The following is a 17,744-nucleotide window of genomic DNA, read 5'->3' as shown; positions in this document are numbered from 1 at the left end:
CTACAGGAAGGATAGAAAGGGAGGCAAGAGAGGAGGGGGAGTGGCGTTTTTGATGAGGGATAGCATTACAGCTGTGCTGAGGGAGGACATTCCTGGAAATATATCCAGGGAAATTATTTGGGTGGAACTGAGAAATAAGACAGGGATGATCACCTTATTGGGATTGTATTATAGACCCCCTAATAGTCAGAGGGGAAACTGAGAAACAAATTTGTAAGCTGATCTCAGCTATCTGCAAGAATAATTGCGTGGTTATGGTAGGGGATTTTATCTTTCCAAACATAGACTGGGACTGCCATAGTGTTAAGGGTGTAGATGGAGAGGAATTTGTTAAGTGCATACCAGACAATTTTCTGATTGAGAGCTGAAAAATGTGTCGCTGGAAAAGCGCAGCAGGTCAGGCAGCAAAGGAGCAAGAGAATCAACGTTTCAGGAAGAAGGGCTGATGCCCGAAATGTCGATTCTCCTGCTCCTTTGATGCTGCCTGACCTGCTGCGCTTTTCCAGTAACACATTTTTCAGCTCTGATCTCCAGCATCTGCAGTCCTCACTTTCTCCTAATTTTCTGATTCAGTATGTGGATGTACCTTCTAGAGAAGGTGAAAAACTTGACCTACTCTTGGGAAATAAGGCAGGGCAGGTAACTGAGTGCTAGTGGGAGAGCACTTTGGGGCCAGCGACAATAATTCCATTAGATTTAAAACAGTGATGTAAAAGGATAGACCAGACCTAAAAGGGATGTCATTTCTTGGCTGTACAGGACATTGGTTAGGCCATCGTTGGAATAGAGCCTGTATTTCAGATGAAGGGCTTTTGCCCGAAACGTCGATTTTACTGCTCCTGAGATGCTGCCTGAACCTCTGTGCTTTTCTAGCACCACTCTAATCTAGACTCTGGTTTCCAGCATCTGCAGTCATTGTTTTTACCATTGTTGGAATATTGTGTGCAATTCTGGTCTCCTTCCTGTCAGAAAAATGTTGCGCAACTTGAAAGGGTTCAGAAAAGATTTACAAGGATGTTGCCAGGGTTGGAGGGTTTGAGCTATGGGGAGAGGCTGAACAGGCTGGGACTGTTTTCCCTGGAGTGTCGGAGGCCGAGGGGTGACCTTATAGAGGTTTACAAAATCATGAGGGGCATGGATAGAATAAATAGACAAAGTCTTTTCCCTGGGGTCAGGGAGTCCAGAACTAGACAGCATAGGTTTAGGGTGAGAGGGGAAAGATATAAAGTGACCTAAGGGGCAACCTTTTCTCACAGAGGGTGGTACGTGTATGGAATGAACTGCCAGAGGAAGTGGTGGAGGCTGGTAGAATTGCAACATTTAAGAGACATTTATTTGGGTAAATGAATAGGAAAGGTTTGGAGGGATATGGGCCTGGTGCTGGCAGGTGGGACTAGATTGGGTTGGGATATCTGATCGGCATGGACGGGTTGGACCTAAGGGTCTGTTTCCATGCTGTACATCTCTAAGACTCTATGATCCCAAGTCTCCAAATGATCTCAGCTGAACAGAGAGTCTGGACTCTATACTCAATCCCAGAACTCTATGATAAGTGATGAAAACTTCCTATAAGCATATGCAGATTTTATTCCTAACACTTCCTGCACAGACATCCCTCGCAGCTTTTGATCTTTTGTGTCGCAGGGCATAGAATACCCTGACAGGAACTTAATATAATTTTTAAAATCATTCAAGAAATGCACAAACCTTCTCATCAGAAAGCTGGGAATGAGGATCAATAAGGCAATGTTAGTTGAACACATGTTGGGTTGAATACAGCAGGGACAGTTAAGAGCAATGGGTACAACGGAGAATAAGTCCAGTAAGAAATTGATGTTTTATCTAGTCAGAGATCATAAATTAGGAATGAAGTATAAGGAGGTAGGAAAGACAACTGGACTACAAATTTATCAAGTGATAGAGGCTCAACCTCAGACCCCACCGAAGACACGCCATGATTCTACACCATGAGTGACACACAAACAAAAACCTTTACAATGCAGATGCATAAATTGAGGAATAAAAATGATCAGCTCCTTGAACAGCATAAACATGAAGCATGTTTCTGTGGAGAAATGTCAAGTATATTACTTAGTTCTGAATTTTACTTTTTAAGATTTAATTCATACTTTTTCAAGACTGTTAAAAATTAAAATCAACATTACCTTAAATGTATGAACACATATAGAAATGAAAAGGATGATTCAAAGTTTTGATGATAATTAAATCAGGTGAGTGAATTGAAAGTCAAATATGACTAGAATAATTTAGAGATGTCATCTGAAAGCCAAATTATATTTCAAGTACTTGATTCACAAACAAATATTGCTCCGCACACATCATATGCACTAAAGCAGAATTAAATTTAATTACACTGTCAAGACTGATTGCCACTGGTCAAAGTGGGAGTACACAGTGCCCTTGAGCATTTTTTCTCTTGTAAGAAAATGAAGGTTGAATTTTAAAAGTCTGCTGGTTGCAGGAAGCAGGGAAAATACAAGATTAACTTGCCCAGTTTTAAGGTTCTGATATAAGTGAGCTACAGCTGGAAAATACTTGATGGATTTCAACTTCAGCAAAGTGAAATTACAAAGAGGAATGGGAACAAATTGGATGGCTTACTTAAGCAATGAAAAACCTGAAAAAAAAAGTGCAGTCCCAAGAGTAGTACTGATGATATCAAAAAATTAAAAACATTGCATGAAGGGAGAAGAATTGAAGACTTAATGTGAAAAAGATGAAAGGTTATTTCAGCAGACAGTTCATTGCATAACACAGAACCTAAACAGGAACTATTCTGCAATTATGATGCCAAAAAAAAAATGATATTAGACGTTTGATTTGAAATAAAAAGTTGTAACTGCACAGCAGGTTAAGTGGCATCCCAAACACAAAGCTTGATGGGAAACATCGGTCTTTTGTCCTCTCTTCCACTTTCATACACAGAATTCGCTGACCTCACCCAAAGCAGATATTTGCAGCAGTTACAGCTGGTGTTAACAATGTTCGCCATGGAATTAAAAAAGATCTGGAAAGCTTCCTCTTCTTGATCAGTACCCTTCTTTACAGGTATCAGATAAGGACAGGAATAAACACTGGATGTTGTTGTCTCCAAGCTGTCATATGGTCAGAGGAAATAGGAGCAGGAGCAGACCAAATGGCCAATCAAGCTATTCAACCATTCCACCCAATCATGGTTGATTTGGACCTCAACTCCACTTTTCTGTCTGCTTCTCATGTCCCTTGATTCCCTAAAACACCAAAATCTGTCTACTCCAGCCTTAAAAATGTATTCAATAATGGAAGCTTGGAAACATTCTGGGGCAAGAATTCCCAAGATTTACAATGCTTTGAGTGAACTAATCTTTCATCTCAGTCCTAAATGATCCGTCCCTTATCCCGAGACCGTCAAATGTTTCAGATTCTCTGATCGGCACAGTCAGCCAGCAGCTACGGGATCAACACTCTTCAGAAATTTTACTGTTTCTATTAGATCTCTTTTCACTCTTCCGAGGTCACAGACCCAATTCCTTCAGCCTCTAATCGTAACGACCTGATTCCAGGACCAAATTTGGAGAACCTTCAATGTACTGTCTCCAATCCAAGTATACCTTTTCTTAAACGGGGAGACCAAAACTGCATACAGTACTGCAAATATGTTCTTACTAAATTCCTGTACAACTTTAATCAGGCTTTTTTATTCTTGCACGTTAAATGCTATTTGATTTGACGTCTTGCTGTACTTGCATGCATTACTGGGACAAGCATATGCAGTATCTTTTTGAATAGCAACATTCAGGAGTTTCACATCATTCAAAAAACATTCTGATTTGTTATTCTTGTGGCTAAAGTGAATAACTTCACACTACAACATAATCCATCTGTCATCTTTTTGTTCATTCACTTAACCTATCTAATGTTTCTCTGCAGCCTCTTTGCACCCTTACCAAAACTAACCGACCACCCTGCATCATAGCAAACTTTGATACATTAGGAACACAGAAACAGGAGTGGGCTATTCAGTCTCTCAGGCCTGCTGTGCCACTCAATACAATCATGGCTGACCATCTACTTCAATTTTCCCATATCCCTTAATGTCATTGACAAATTTGTAAATACTAATCTCCACTTCAAATAGACACAAGGAGTCAACTTTCACAGCTGATTAAGGGTACAGAATTACAAAAATTTAGAACCCTCTAATTAAAAAACTATGCTCCTCGTCTCAGCCCTCTTTGGCTTCTTGTATTTTGGGAGTGCGTCCCACAGTTCTAGACTTCTCGTTCAGCGCACACATCTTATTCACAGCTAAACTGTCGACCCCTTTAAGTATTTTCTAAGATTCAAATGAGATTACTTCTTATTCTTTGACATTCTAAAGATGGTACAGGCTCTGTTTCCCCAATCTTTCTTTGTAGGATCTTCTCACCATCCAAAGAATAAGTCGGGTGGACTTTTGCTGCACTAACTTTGGCAGTTTAACATCTTAAGCAATGGGGATCAAAACTGCATAAAGTACTCCTGGTGCAGTCTAACCAAGATTTTATATAATTCAAGATTTTGCTACTCCTATATTGAAATCCTTTTGTGAAAAAGACCATCATACCATTGATTTTCCTTATTGCTTGCTGCACCTGTATTTTAGCCTTCAGTGGTTTATTGACAAGGACATCCATGTCCTTGTATACATCTACACCTTCTAATCTCTTAGCACTTAAGAAATATTCTGTACATCTGTTCCTCCTATCATAGTGGATAACTCACATTTTTCAACATTGCATTCTATCTATAACGTTCTTGCTAACTCACTAAACCTGTCCAAATCCTCTCATAGGCACTTAAGCGTCTTCCTCACAAGTTTCCATCTAGCTTTGTATTGTCTGCAAACCTGGAAATATTACATTTAGTCTCCACATCCAAATAATTGAAAAATATTCTGAACAGGGATCCAAGGACTGATCTTTGTGGTACCCCACTTTACAGAGCATGCCAACACAACAGTGACCCATATATTCCTACCTTCTACTTCCCGTCCACTAGCTAATCCTTAATCCATGCCAGTATACTACCACCTGTCACACGTGCTTTAATTCTGCTTCTCAACTTCCTGTGGGAAGTGTCTAAAAATCAATTACACTAAATCACTGACTTCCCTTTATTAAACTTGCAATTTGCATCGTTTAAAAAAAAAACTTCAACAGACTCATCAATCATGATTTTCTATTTTTTCCTATCTCTTCACCAATGCCATTAATGCAGATGGCAGATAGCTAAGGCCTCAGCACTGACCCTTGCAGCGTTGAGGAAAGAGGAGCCACTCTTGCTCAAGAGAATGCTCCAACTGACAAGATTTCAGAGGGAGGACAGAAGAAACCAAATTAAGACTTGAAAGACATTTGTAATAAATATAAGTCCCATAGAAGATACAGAACAAATTTGCTTACCATCTTCCTGCTTCAAGTTCCTCTCAATGTTAGCCACACATGATGCACAGGTCATGCCAGTAATCTGAATAAAGCATTTTTCTGGCACTGAAGCTTCTGCGTTCTGCTGAGGAATGCTCAACTCCTGCATCTCTCCTTTCATTGCCACCATCCCAGTTTCACATAGCCCATTCCTCATGCTTTTCCCTTTAACAGATACTTTGGGCAAAACTTCTGTTGGTAACACTGCAGGTTCGTTACTTGCTGCAATGCAATTTGCATAATAACTTCATTATAAGTTGCATTACGGTACGTGCACTAGAATTCATCAAAACCATCAACTGCACTTTTTCACTTGTCAGATATTAAGTGGATTAACACAGATAAAGTACATCATTATAAAGCAGGACATCCCTACAGAGTATTATGTCTTAACCTGTGTTCCAAGAGAGTTGCCTTTTCACACCTGTGTGACATTTCCATTTCATGCATGACCATTATTTCAGGAGCTTGCCACTGTATTACTGCCACTGTGCTTAGTTTTACATCAACTTTGTTGGTTCCTACTAAGATATATAGATCCTTACAATTAACTAAAGAGATTGAGAGTATTTTTTAAAATACATTCATTGTATGAGGATATCACTGGCTAGGCCAGCATTCATTGCCCATGCCTAACTGCCCAGAGGGCAGTTAAGAGTCAATGGCTGTGGGTCTGCAGTCACATACAGACCAGAGCAAGAAAGGATGGTAGGTTTCGTTCCCTCAAGGACATCAGTAAGCCACATGGGGTTTTTCTACAATTGACAATGGTTTCATGGTCATCATTAGATTTTTAGTTCCAGATTTTAAGTGAATTCAAGTTCCATCATCTGCGATGGCACGATTTCAACATTACCGAGATATCAAGATGAACACTCTAGTGATAATCCCACTTTCCCTGTATAAGTTTAAAATGGTTTTAAACTTGGGGCAAAGTGGAAGGAAAATTAATATTCTACTTTGCACAGAAATCCATTCCTAACTGACCCTGTAGAAAGTGAGGGAAGTGATTGCTGGGCCCCTTGTTGAGATATTTGTATCATCAATAGCCACAGGTGAGGTGTCAGAAGACTGGAAATTGGCTAACATGGTGCCACTATTTAAGAAAGGTGGTAAGGAAAAGCCAGGGAACTATAGACCAGTGAGTGGCAGGCATGTTATTGGAGGGGATCTGGAGAGACAAGATTTACATGCATTTAGAACGGCAAGGACTGATTAGGGATATTCAACTTGGCTTTGAGCATGGAAAATTGCGTCTCACTAACTCGATTGAGTTTTTTTGAGAAAATAACAAAGATGATTGATGATGTCCACTACTTTTCATCATTTGAATAAATGATTTGGATGTGAACATAGGAGGTATAGTTTGTAGAGGACACCAAAATTGGAGGTGTAGTGGACAGCGAAGAAGGTTACCTCAGATTACAATAAGATCTTGATCAGATGGGCAAATGTGTCAGGGACTGGCAGATGGAGTTTAATTTAGATAAGTGTGAGGTGCTGCTTTTTGGAAAGGTAATCAGAGCAGCATGTATACACTTAGTGGGAAGGTCCTGGGGAGTGTTGCTCAACAAAGAGACCTTGGAATCCAGGTTCATAGTTTCTCGAAAGTAGAGTCCCACTTAGACAGGTTAGTAAAGGCGGCATTTGGTATGCTTGTCTGCACTGGTCAGTGCATTCAGGTTAGGAGTTGGGAGGCCATGTAGTGGCTGTATAGGATATTGGAGGTTAGGCCACTTTTAGAATACTATGTGCAATTCTGGTCTCTGTGCCATGGGAAAGATGTTTTGAAACTTTACAGGGCTCGGAAAAGATCTGCAAGAATGGTTCCAGGGTTGGAGGGTTTGAGATATAGGGAGATGCTGAATAGGCTGAGGCTGTTTTCCCTGGAGCGTCAGATGCCGAAGGGTGACCTTAGAGAAGTCTACAAAATCATGAAGGTCATGGAGAGAGTGAACAGACAAGGTCTTGTATCAGGCTCAGGGAGTCCAAAACTATAGGTTTAGGGGGACAGGGCAAAGATTTAAAAGGGACCTAAGGGGCAACGTTGACATTGCCCTGTTAGCTCATCCAAACAATGCGTCTTCACAGTGAACATTTACAGGCGGCTGACTAAAAAAGGGTGACATCACAGATAAGATGGACTCCCTTTTCAAATAGCACTTGCATTTTCAGCCGAAGTCAAATGTATGAAACTTGGCTATAAGAACGCTCAGCTTAACTTGACAGCCCTGGAGTAAGTACCTCTTGACATTCTGGCCAAGATCAATGACCTCAAGGTTGTCCAGAAGTTCACATTTGCAGCTATCCAAGACTGCATGGCTCTCTTCTATCATGTGCAGTGCATTTCCTAAGTAGGGCTTACTTCCTTCACTTATATTGACAGTATTCTACATGTACTGATCAGAACACTAAAGATTTCCTTAACATTTGTAAATGATTCTTTACTTTACTCAAGTCAAGGGATACACAAACCTAACAGGGTAATGTCTGCGTTCTAATACTATTGCCTATCGCAAGTTCTCGTGACAGTACTGTATCTAAGTGAAGCCCACTCTAAACAGAAGAGAAACAAAACAAAAATGATAGGGCTTCTCCACTAAAAAGTGGTATGCTGCCAGGAGACACAAACAGGAGGGGTAATCATCTGGGAGGCAACAATGCAACTTACCCTTATGATCAAGAGACGTAAGAAGGATGATCATTAAGGGTGTGCAAGTACTAAAACTGAAAAAAAAAAGAGATATGAAAATGCATTCTTAGATTTAAAAACATTACCAGGAAGAATGGCATCAAATCCCATATCATCAATCATCTCCTTCAGTTCCTCAGGATTGGTAAATAGAGGATCATACTCCACAGTTCCATTGTGTTGTGCAAGAGAAACATGAATTGAGATCACTCCACTTTTGTTTGAAATATTTTCTTCGATAGTTTTTACACAAGAATCACAAACCATTCCTTTAATATTAATCACCGTCACATGGCTCAACCGATGCTTCCTCGAATCCAAGGTACGTAGTTGTGGTGAAGTTACTAAAGGATGCTCAGTAACATCGAGTGAAGATATGTTATCATGATATTCATTAGGGAGTGAAACTTTGAAATTCCCAGGTGGCAAGGCTTCAATAGCCCGCTTTAAGGCATTTGGAGTAATGATGGCTGAATTGTACTGTACTGTGGCACTCTTGGATTCCAAAGAAACCTTGATGTTGTGTACAGCTGGAAGTTCTGACAAATTACTCTCTATGTTCGTTACGCAGGAATTACAGTGCATGCCATCTATTCTAAGGATCAAGTTTGTCAGTCTGTTAGTCACCTCCTGTGGATCGGGTTTGGTCACCTGAGTTGCATTTATTAGACGTTCAATGTTAAGGTCAAGTTTCAAAGGTTTGGCCTTGGTTTTGATTGTGGCATTAAATCCAGCAGTTTCGATTTGAGTCCTGAGGTCCTCTGGTGTGATGAGGTGGGCTTGGTACACAATTGTGGCTTCCTGACTATTCAAAGAAACTTTATATTTAAAAAGAAACATCTGGTTAATATTAATTCAATAATTTGGATCAGAAAAATTGTTAAGTATTCACACACTGAACAAGTACACACTATTATAGTGCATCTCCCTCCCAGTTACATGACAAAAGTCATGCAGCAATGCACGGCAGTTAGAATTGCACCCAGACATAACTAAAATGATCAGGAAATGCAGAATACAATAAAAAAACTTCAGAATTTATATAATAATTAAACATTTATGGGCTTTTGTCAGTGTTGAGATAGATGTCAAATAGCCCCCAAGGTAAATTACAGACAACTATTCAATAGTTGTTGGGATGTTAATCAAGACGAGCAAGAATGGTTACTAACACTTTCACTGAGAATCGTCATGCTGGAAAGTGTTCCTGTCCTCTGAAATGCAAACGCAGCTGTGATCCCTCATGTTGCAGGGAGCACTATCTTACCATTGTTTAATTAGTGAAAAATCAGGCAATTAACACACTTAACACCATGCTGCACCTGAAGATTTATATTTAGCAGTGAAGGTTTCATTTTAAAAGACAAATAAACTGTCCCCTATAGAGGCTATAAATGAATTTATAAACTGCAACTATGAGTAAAGACATAAAATGTTTTTGTGCTTTCTTGTAATCCAATTAAACCATATGAATCTATTTCAGTTTATGTGTTTGAGTAAACCCATTTTGATTTGTTACTTTTATCTGTTCTGTCACCTCCTTTGCTCATGCACATAAAAGAATGAACAAAATTGGCAGAGTTCTTTGGTCAACAAAGATCTACCTGCCAGTACCAGGAAAGTTGCAAAGAAAAATTTTTTTTATATATATAAGATCACCTTTAATGCGCTGAACACCTTGTAGCTTCCCAATCTTGCCTTCAATCGTGCTGCAACAGGAATGACAAGTCATTCCTTCAACTCTCATCTTTACCACCATTTCACTGCCTTGGATGGATGAAGTGTCTTCAATCATTGACAACTTTTTTCCCACTGAAGAACTGTCCACCTTTAAGTCAACGATTTCCTCTTTAACACTTGGTGTGGTGGGGATAAAGGTGAAGGCTGAATCATTTTCATCAAATAACTTATTTCTCACTGTGGCATTAGTGCTGGGCATTTGACTTACAACCTGCTGGCCAGGCTGAGGAGCGTGTTCCCTCTTGTTACTGAGAAGGGGTGATTCTTGAGGGATAATCATTGGACTTGCATTCAATGTAGCTTCAAATCCCATGTCATCGATTGCTTCCTGCAGTGACTCTGGAGTCTGAAACTCTGGATTGTACATAACAGCAGCATTATGGTTTTCAAGTGAGACCTGTACAGAAAAACACAAAAATCAAAGAGTTTTAAAAGGAAATGCTCAGAAACCCCGAGAAAGGCAAAGAAAACAAAATAACCCTCAAACAAACAATTCCAGTTCGAACAAAAAAGACAAAAATACTTTCTCTTCGATAAGGAAAATTAAACATTAACATTGCCAGCTGCATAGTAAACTGTTCCACTGCTCAAGTTCACAATAGCAATTCATCTGACAACAAGCATGTCTATTTCAAAAAGTAAACTAATGCTTGAAAGCATCTGGAAATAAATAAGTAGACAGTTTCAAACTTGTCTCACTTCTGCAGATTTCAAATTTAGCAAAACCAAGTTACAAGTGATCCTCAATCCCTGCATTTATGAACACTTGCACTCAGGAACAAGATCCCATATGAACAGCTATTTCATTCTGCACTGTATTGGGTTCTGAGCTTGTACAAATTGACCTACAAACACATTAGGAACAGAACCGGTTTGTAAACTGGGGACTGCATGCATTGTTAGTATTTTGCAGAAAACAGCAAAGACAAATAAATATGATGCTCAGCTTGTCCTTGCCAACTTTTCACCTCACAAAGCTGCTTTAGCATAGGTTTTAATCTATGACGAGCTCCTTTCCAATGAGTAAACATACTTTCTGATGAGATACTGTGCTCATTAGTTAAAAAAGATGCCAAATTTGATCCCTATTCAAGGCTCAGACTCTTTGGATTTCCTCAGTAAAACAACTGATCTGGAAGGGTAATCAAACATCAGCGAGAACCAAAACCTGAAGCAACAGAGTAAACATCCAATTGTGCTCTGAAGCGCCATTGGACTCAAAGCATTCACTCCATTTTCCTCCGACAGATGCTGTCAGACTTGCTCAAACAATTTCTGTTTTTGTTACTGCCCAATTTACTGTACAAAACTACAAGACTGTTATCTTCCTTTTGAAGAAATACTTTTCTCTCTCCTATTCATCATTCTATCGCAACAGAACCACTTACGCATAACTGAAAACAGAAAACAAAAACATTTCTAAAAGAAGAGATTTCAAAAATAAATGTCAACTCAACAAAATGGACAACAGCCTTTTGCTGGATCATTTCTTGGACAATGCCCTAAATCAACCAGACCCAAGCTGTCTGGGTTAAAATCTAAGCAAAGCTTGGTAGTTAACTGTCAATCATGAACTACTGCATTCTCCACAACACCACCTCTACCTGTGTCGACTTGACAACTGATCAACATTTTCCTCTCATACAAAAAAGTGTTGGCTTTCCCTTTATTGACATTGGCAATGAGTGCAAGAAAAAAAAGTGACAGAATGTGTCTTTCCCAACAATAGCTATTGTATAAACTAAGTCCAAAAGTAATTTGGAGCACAAAACCGAACATTGCTGAAAAGAATATGTCAGAGAAATATTACACAATAGAGTATGGAATACAGTATAAAAATAGGCAAGTGAGTATAAAAGAAGGGAACTGCAGGCATTAGCGAGACCCCGCCTGGAGTATTGCATACAATTTTGGCTGAGGGATAACAGATTTAAAACAGAGATGAGGAGAAATGACTTCTCGAAAAGGGTCATGAATCCATGGAATTCACTACTCCCAAGTAACCATAGACACAGAAGCAGAAATTAGGCCATTCAGCACACTGGGTCTGCTCTGCTGATATGTTTCTCAACCCCATTCTCCCGCTTTCTCCCCATAATCCTTAATCCCATAGATAATCAAGAACCTATCTATCTCAGTCTTAAATATACTCAATGACATGGCCTCCACAGCCTTCTGTGGCAATGAATTCCAGCGCCTTATAGAGCCTCAGAAGTACATCCCTCCTTTTATATTCAAGTCCTCTCAAAATAAATGCCACCATTACATTTGCCTTCCTAACTAGTGTCTCAATCTGCAAATTGAGAATCCTGGACTCAAGCTCCCAAGTCTCTTTGCACTTCAGAGTGCAGTGGATGTGGAGACATTGAGTAAATTTGAGGAGGAGATAAATAGATGCAATTAGCAATGGGTTGAATGGTTAGGGACAGCCAGCAGGAAAGTATAGTTGAGGCAGAGATGAAATCAGCCACCATCAGATCAAATAACAGACCAGACTCGAGAGGCTGAATTGCCTTGTCCTGCTCTTGGTTCTTATGTTGCCAATGCTTTTCATCTGTACTCATCAGGACAACGAAAGAACGTGAAATTTCAAATTTCAAAAATAAAAAAATCACAGCAATTTATATTGCACAAGCGGTAGTTGTTCATTGTCTGGTGAGTCACTGATTGAAAGCAATAGAGAACTACAAACGACAAACTTACGATCAAGCTCATATATACTTGCAAGTGATGTATACACAAGCACCCATTCTTTACAAATGAATGTGTTCTAACATGATGTGTCTCTATTGGATTTTTATGAGTTTGGAGGGGCATTGGGCCCTGTGGATATCTCCATGGCAACCCCTCAGCCAGAGTGAACTTGGCTAACTTTGGTGTTTTTGCATTAGTTCTTGAATGCAACATGAGAAGCTTCAAGACCATGTCTCTCTGTGCAAAATAATGGAAATACTGAACATATATCGCACACACTTTACTACTTCACATTTGGTGAGACCAATAAAGCAAGATATCTAATTCTGATGAAGAGTTTGTGAAATATTAACATTTTTCTCCCCCAAATGTTGACTGACATGTCATGCATTTTTCACATGGTTTAGGTCTTAAAAAAAAACTAGCAATTTTGTGCCTTTTACACCTAAAACATAGTTACACCTGATAAAGCTCAGACCAACTAATCTTCGGCAAAATTACAAACTTTTAATTGTTTGCACAATGTCAATTCTTTCTCTGAAGGAATTTTAGCGTATTAAAAAGTTTCCTAATTCATCTATTTAAGACGAATATTCCTTCAAGATCGCCAATTTCTTCTCATTGCAATGCCATCAATCTTTGTCTAACAGTGAACTTATGCATTATACAATGAAATTCTCTCAGCTGATCAACACCACTTCTAACCTAATAATATAATGCACAAATGAATGCCAGTGAAAATCAGTGAAAAGGACTGTCCTTTTTCCTGACTGGTTAAAGGCATTGCTGAACGTATAAACCAGAGACACTAACACGTTTCCTGTATTATCTCATTTCAATGTCAAATCATTGTCGGACCCCAAAATTGGCCTCAGTAATTCATAATGAGATGGATCTTGATCCCAGCTTATTATACCAACTTAATAACCTGCTAAAATGTCCACAAGCTTGAAGAACATTGAGGTCAGTTTTCTCTGAGGATTGAGTATCTTTGGAATTCCCCTCCTCAAAAAGACAGTGGATGCAGAATCTATTTTTTTTAAAAGGCAGAGGTAGATAGATTCTTTATTACCAAGGGGATGAAAGATTATCAGGAATATGAAGGAATGTAGAGTTGAGGTTAAAATCAGATTAGCCATTATATTATTGAAAGGCAGAGCAAGCTCAGAGAGCCAAGTAGTCTCCTCTTGTTCGCTGATCAAATTTCAAGCTCTGTACTAACAGCCAACAAGCCATTGCATACAACATTAATAAAGCTTCCCCTGACAAAAGATTGATGCAATATGACAACATCTTTCAAGATCAAGCAATCTACCAGTATTCATTATCTTGCCCTACACAAAGTACATGGGCAAACAACTTGAAGTCTAAGGGAGAATACACTGCCTTAGTGATGGTACAGAGAAGGTTTGTTAGAGATGGTCTCTGGTAAGTAAAGCTTGCCTTATGATGGATAAAATGGGCACATACATGCTGATATTTAGAAGTAGGAGATCTAATCTGATCAAACTCCGAGGAGATCTGAGAGTAGATGCTGGGAGATTGTGTTCCAATTCTGGGGCATGAATCGTCAGAATTCTCTAGCTCCGAAGCCTGCAGACACACAATTTTTGAGGACCTTTAGGGTCAGGTCAGATTTCTGGACTTTAAGGGAATCATGGATTACAGGGAACAGGCAGTAAAGTGAAGTTGAGGTTAAAATCAAATCAGCCATAATCTTACTAAAGATACTGCAGGTCATAATTCTTATGCATTTATGAGATCCAGGTCCATGAAACTGTCCTCCTGAATGAAATATTGATTTTCTAAGGCAGAGAAATAGAAAGTTGTACAAAGGGAAAGAGTTCGAGAGAAACAGCAAGTAAGCAGTTGCCATAATTGCTTTTATTACAAGTAATATTTCCCCCAAGTGAATTTCAGGACAAATGTGTAATGGTGTGAAATCACTTCAATCTTCCCTCTCAGTTTATCTCAATCATTAAATGCAACATCAAGTTTGAACTTAACTGCTACCTTGAGATTAACATTAAATGAGTTAGTTTCACTACTTAATTAAGTTAAACTAAGAAAATAAGCAAGCACCTCTTTCTGACCTTTACTAAAAAGAACAAACTATGCAGAGTTGAGGTTGAACATCATAACTAGCATAGGGAATACACAGGCGACACAGTGGCACAGTGGTCAGCACTGCTGCCTCTCAGTGCCAGAGACCCGGGTTCAATTCCTGCCTCAGGTGACCGACTATGTGGAGTTTGCACATTCTCCCTGTGTCTACGTGGGTGTCCTCCCACAGTCCAAAAATGTGCAGATTAGGTGAATTCACCACGCTAAATTGCCCGTAGTGTTAGGGGCACTGGAAAACTTAGGGGAATGGATCTGGGTGGATTGCGCTTCGGCGGGTCGGTGTGGACTTGTTGAGCCGAAGGGCCTGTTTCCACACTGTAAGTAATGTAATCTAATCTAAATACAATACATCAAAAATAAATATACAAATTTTCACATTAACTGATTACTTTATAAAAATAATAGAAGCGTACATTCTCATTAAAACTGGATAGTATTTAAATGCTAATTTGTCTTACAAAAACAAGTTCTAATCCCACAGCAAGGAAAAATGAAAACCAAAGAAAAATCAGTTCAGTTCTCATCCCTATCAGTTGACAACAGCTGACTGTAAACACTTGGGCTTGTACTCATACAAGAACAGGGCTGAAACTAATGTTAGTATTCACTACTGGACTGAAGTCAATTTAAGTATTTGTCTCCCCTGCTAGTACTCAACATACAGTCATAGAGTGTACAGCATTGAAACAGACCCTTCGGTCCAGCCCGCCCATGCCGACCAGATATTCCAACCCAATCTAGTCCCAACTGCCAGCACCCAGCCCATATCCCTCCAAACCCTTCCTATTCATATACCCATCCAAATGCCTCTTAAATGTTGCAATTGTATCAGCCTCCACAAAATCCTCTGGCAGCTCATTCCATACACATACCACCCTCTGCGTGAAAAAGTTGCCCCTTAGGTCTCTTTCATATCTTTCCCCTCTCACCCTAAACCTATGCCTTCAAGTTCTGGACTCCCTGACCCCACGGAAAAGACTTTGCCTATTTATCCTATCCATGCCTCTCAATTTTGTAAACCTCTATAAAGGAGAAATAGATAGACAGAAAAATCCATATATTTGTAAAGAGGACCTAACCTTACAGCTGGCGATCTGTTGAACTGACATATTGGATTTCTTTTATGGCCCCCTCTGCAAAACAGATTTCAAACAAGCGAGCAAGAGTCAAGTGGCGTTAGCCCAGGAATCTCTTCACATTTTTTTACAGAACACAGATCAGGGCATACATAAAATGCAGCATGGTCTTGAATACTAGTTCTTCAGTTCCTTCACCACATTAGGGAAACTGCAACGCTATTCCAACTTTCTGTTCTGATAATTCCCGGACGAAGTCAGTTGCTCAGCTACAATTCTCCACATAAAGCAGTACATGCTTCACTCATTGAGGTAAGAGCTGATGAAATTTGACAGTCTAACCACCAAGACAATTTAAATTGCAAAACACCAGCTCTGCAAGAGATTTAAAAGCACCAAGCTTCAGCTACTTGGCAAATGTTGAACCGCTGCTTGTCAATCTGGAATAGTGTATCCAGGAAAGAGACAATCCTTTTCATTACACCACCAATAAAAATGCTCATTGCTATCGTCAGACAAACCCTCCCAATTGTTCAGTACTCTGTGCCTGGCAGCAACAGGTGACCTGCCTCTCAACGAACAACAAAGCAAAGTTCATTACCTTAAGTATGTTCTTCACAGACTGATCAATTCTCAATTTCTACTGCACCATGCCTTTCACATGAGCAGTTTAAATACAATAGTACAATTTCTTTTTTCCAAAAAAAGCATTTTAACTTGAAGTAACAAATAATTTGAATTAAACAGTTCTGATTTAGAACATAGAACATAGAAAAATAGTGCAGTACAGGTCCTTTGGCCCTCGATGTTGCGCCGATTCAAGCCCACCTAACCGACACTAGCCCACTATCCTCCATATGCTTATCCAATGCCCGTTTAAATGCCCATAAAGAGGGAGAGTCCACCACTGCTACTGGCAGGGCATTCCATGAACTCACGACTCGCTTTAAAAAGAATATATGTTCACAAACAGACAAATCGCATCAATTACACACAGAGGACAATACAGATGTGGTCTATGAAAAGTCTCTGACTTGCAACATACAATCTGCCTGTTAAAGCAACATGGAGAGATTCATGGAATGTAAAATGCAATAAATGAGAATTGTAGCTTCCCCTTCCTTAATTCGCAGACTACAATATTGTCCTCTGGTTACTTGGTCAGGTAGCTATTCCTCCGCTTACAAATGCATCCTCTTCGATAGAAACGACAAGCAGGCTACTTAATTAAATTAAGCATCAGAGACATCCCCTGCCCTCACCTAACATTTGAAACACCGTATTTTCTAGCAGAAGTAACTGAATTACAAACGGAAGCAGATTTTTTTGCTTCCTTTAACCTCAAGTTCACAAAGTCAATTCAAGCATTTCTGACACCACCACATATCAGTTATTACTAAAAAAGATTATTTTTATTCAATCATGAGATTAGGGATCACTTAGTGGGCCAGCATTTATTGCGCACCACAAATTGTTCTTCATAATGTGGTGCTGAGCTGTCTTCTTGAACTGCATTAAAGTTAAAAATCACACAATACCAAGTTATAGTCCAATAGGTTTATTTGGAAGCACTAGCTTTTGGAGGGCTGCTCCTTCCTCAGGTGATTCTATCAGGAAGGACCAGTGCTCCGAAAGCCAGTGCTTCCAAATAAACCTGTTGGACTATAACCTGGTGTTGAGATTTTAAACTTTGTACACCCCATTCCAACACCATTCGTCCACTTCTTGAACTGCTGCAGTCTATTTGGTGTGTAGGTGCACCAACAATAGAGTACACAAGGGAGTTCCAGGATTTTGATTCAACAACATTGATGCAATAGTAATACATTTTCAGTTCGGGCTGGTGAGTGGCTAGAAACTTGCAACTGGTGAAGTTACCACTGCTGCCTTCATGCTTCCAGCTGATGAGAGAGTTCATAGATTTGGAAGGTGCAATCTAAGAAGCTGCTTTTT

The 17,744-nt window shown here is 39.5% G+C and overlaps 1 protein-coding gene across 1 annotated transcript in view; it reads right to left on the bottom strand.

The window, feature by feature from the left end:
- The window catches only part of atp7a (ATPase copper transporting alpha), a 100,262-nt gene that overhangs the window by 41,692 nt on the left and 40,826 nt on the right, over positions 1-17,744 (bottom strand). Inside the window, exons 3-5 of the mRNA XM_072595361.1 lie at positions 9,817-10,294; positions 8,244-8,975; positions 5,445-5,687 (exon numbers count right to left, since the gene is read on the bottom strand). Of these exons, the coding sequence (XP_072451462.1) occupies positions 5,445-5,687; positions 8,244-8,975; positions 9,817-10,294 (1,453 nt within the window). The remainder of the gene's footprint in view (positions 1-5,444; positions 5,688-8,243; positions 8,976-9,816; positions 10,295-17,744) is intronic.

Source organism: Chiloscyllium punctatum, chromosome 25 (genome assembly GCF_047496795.1).
Source record: "Chiloscyllium punctatum isolate Juve2018m chromosome 25, sChiPun1.3, whole genome shotgun sequence".
NCBI classification, from domain to species: domain Eukaryota; kingdom Metazoa; phylum Chordata; class Chondrichthyes; order Orectolobiformes; family Hemiscylliidae; genus Chiloscyllium; species Chiloscyllium punctatum.
This window is presented reverse-complemented; position numbering and strand designations above follow the sequence as displayed.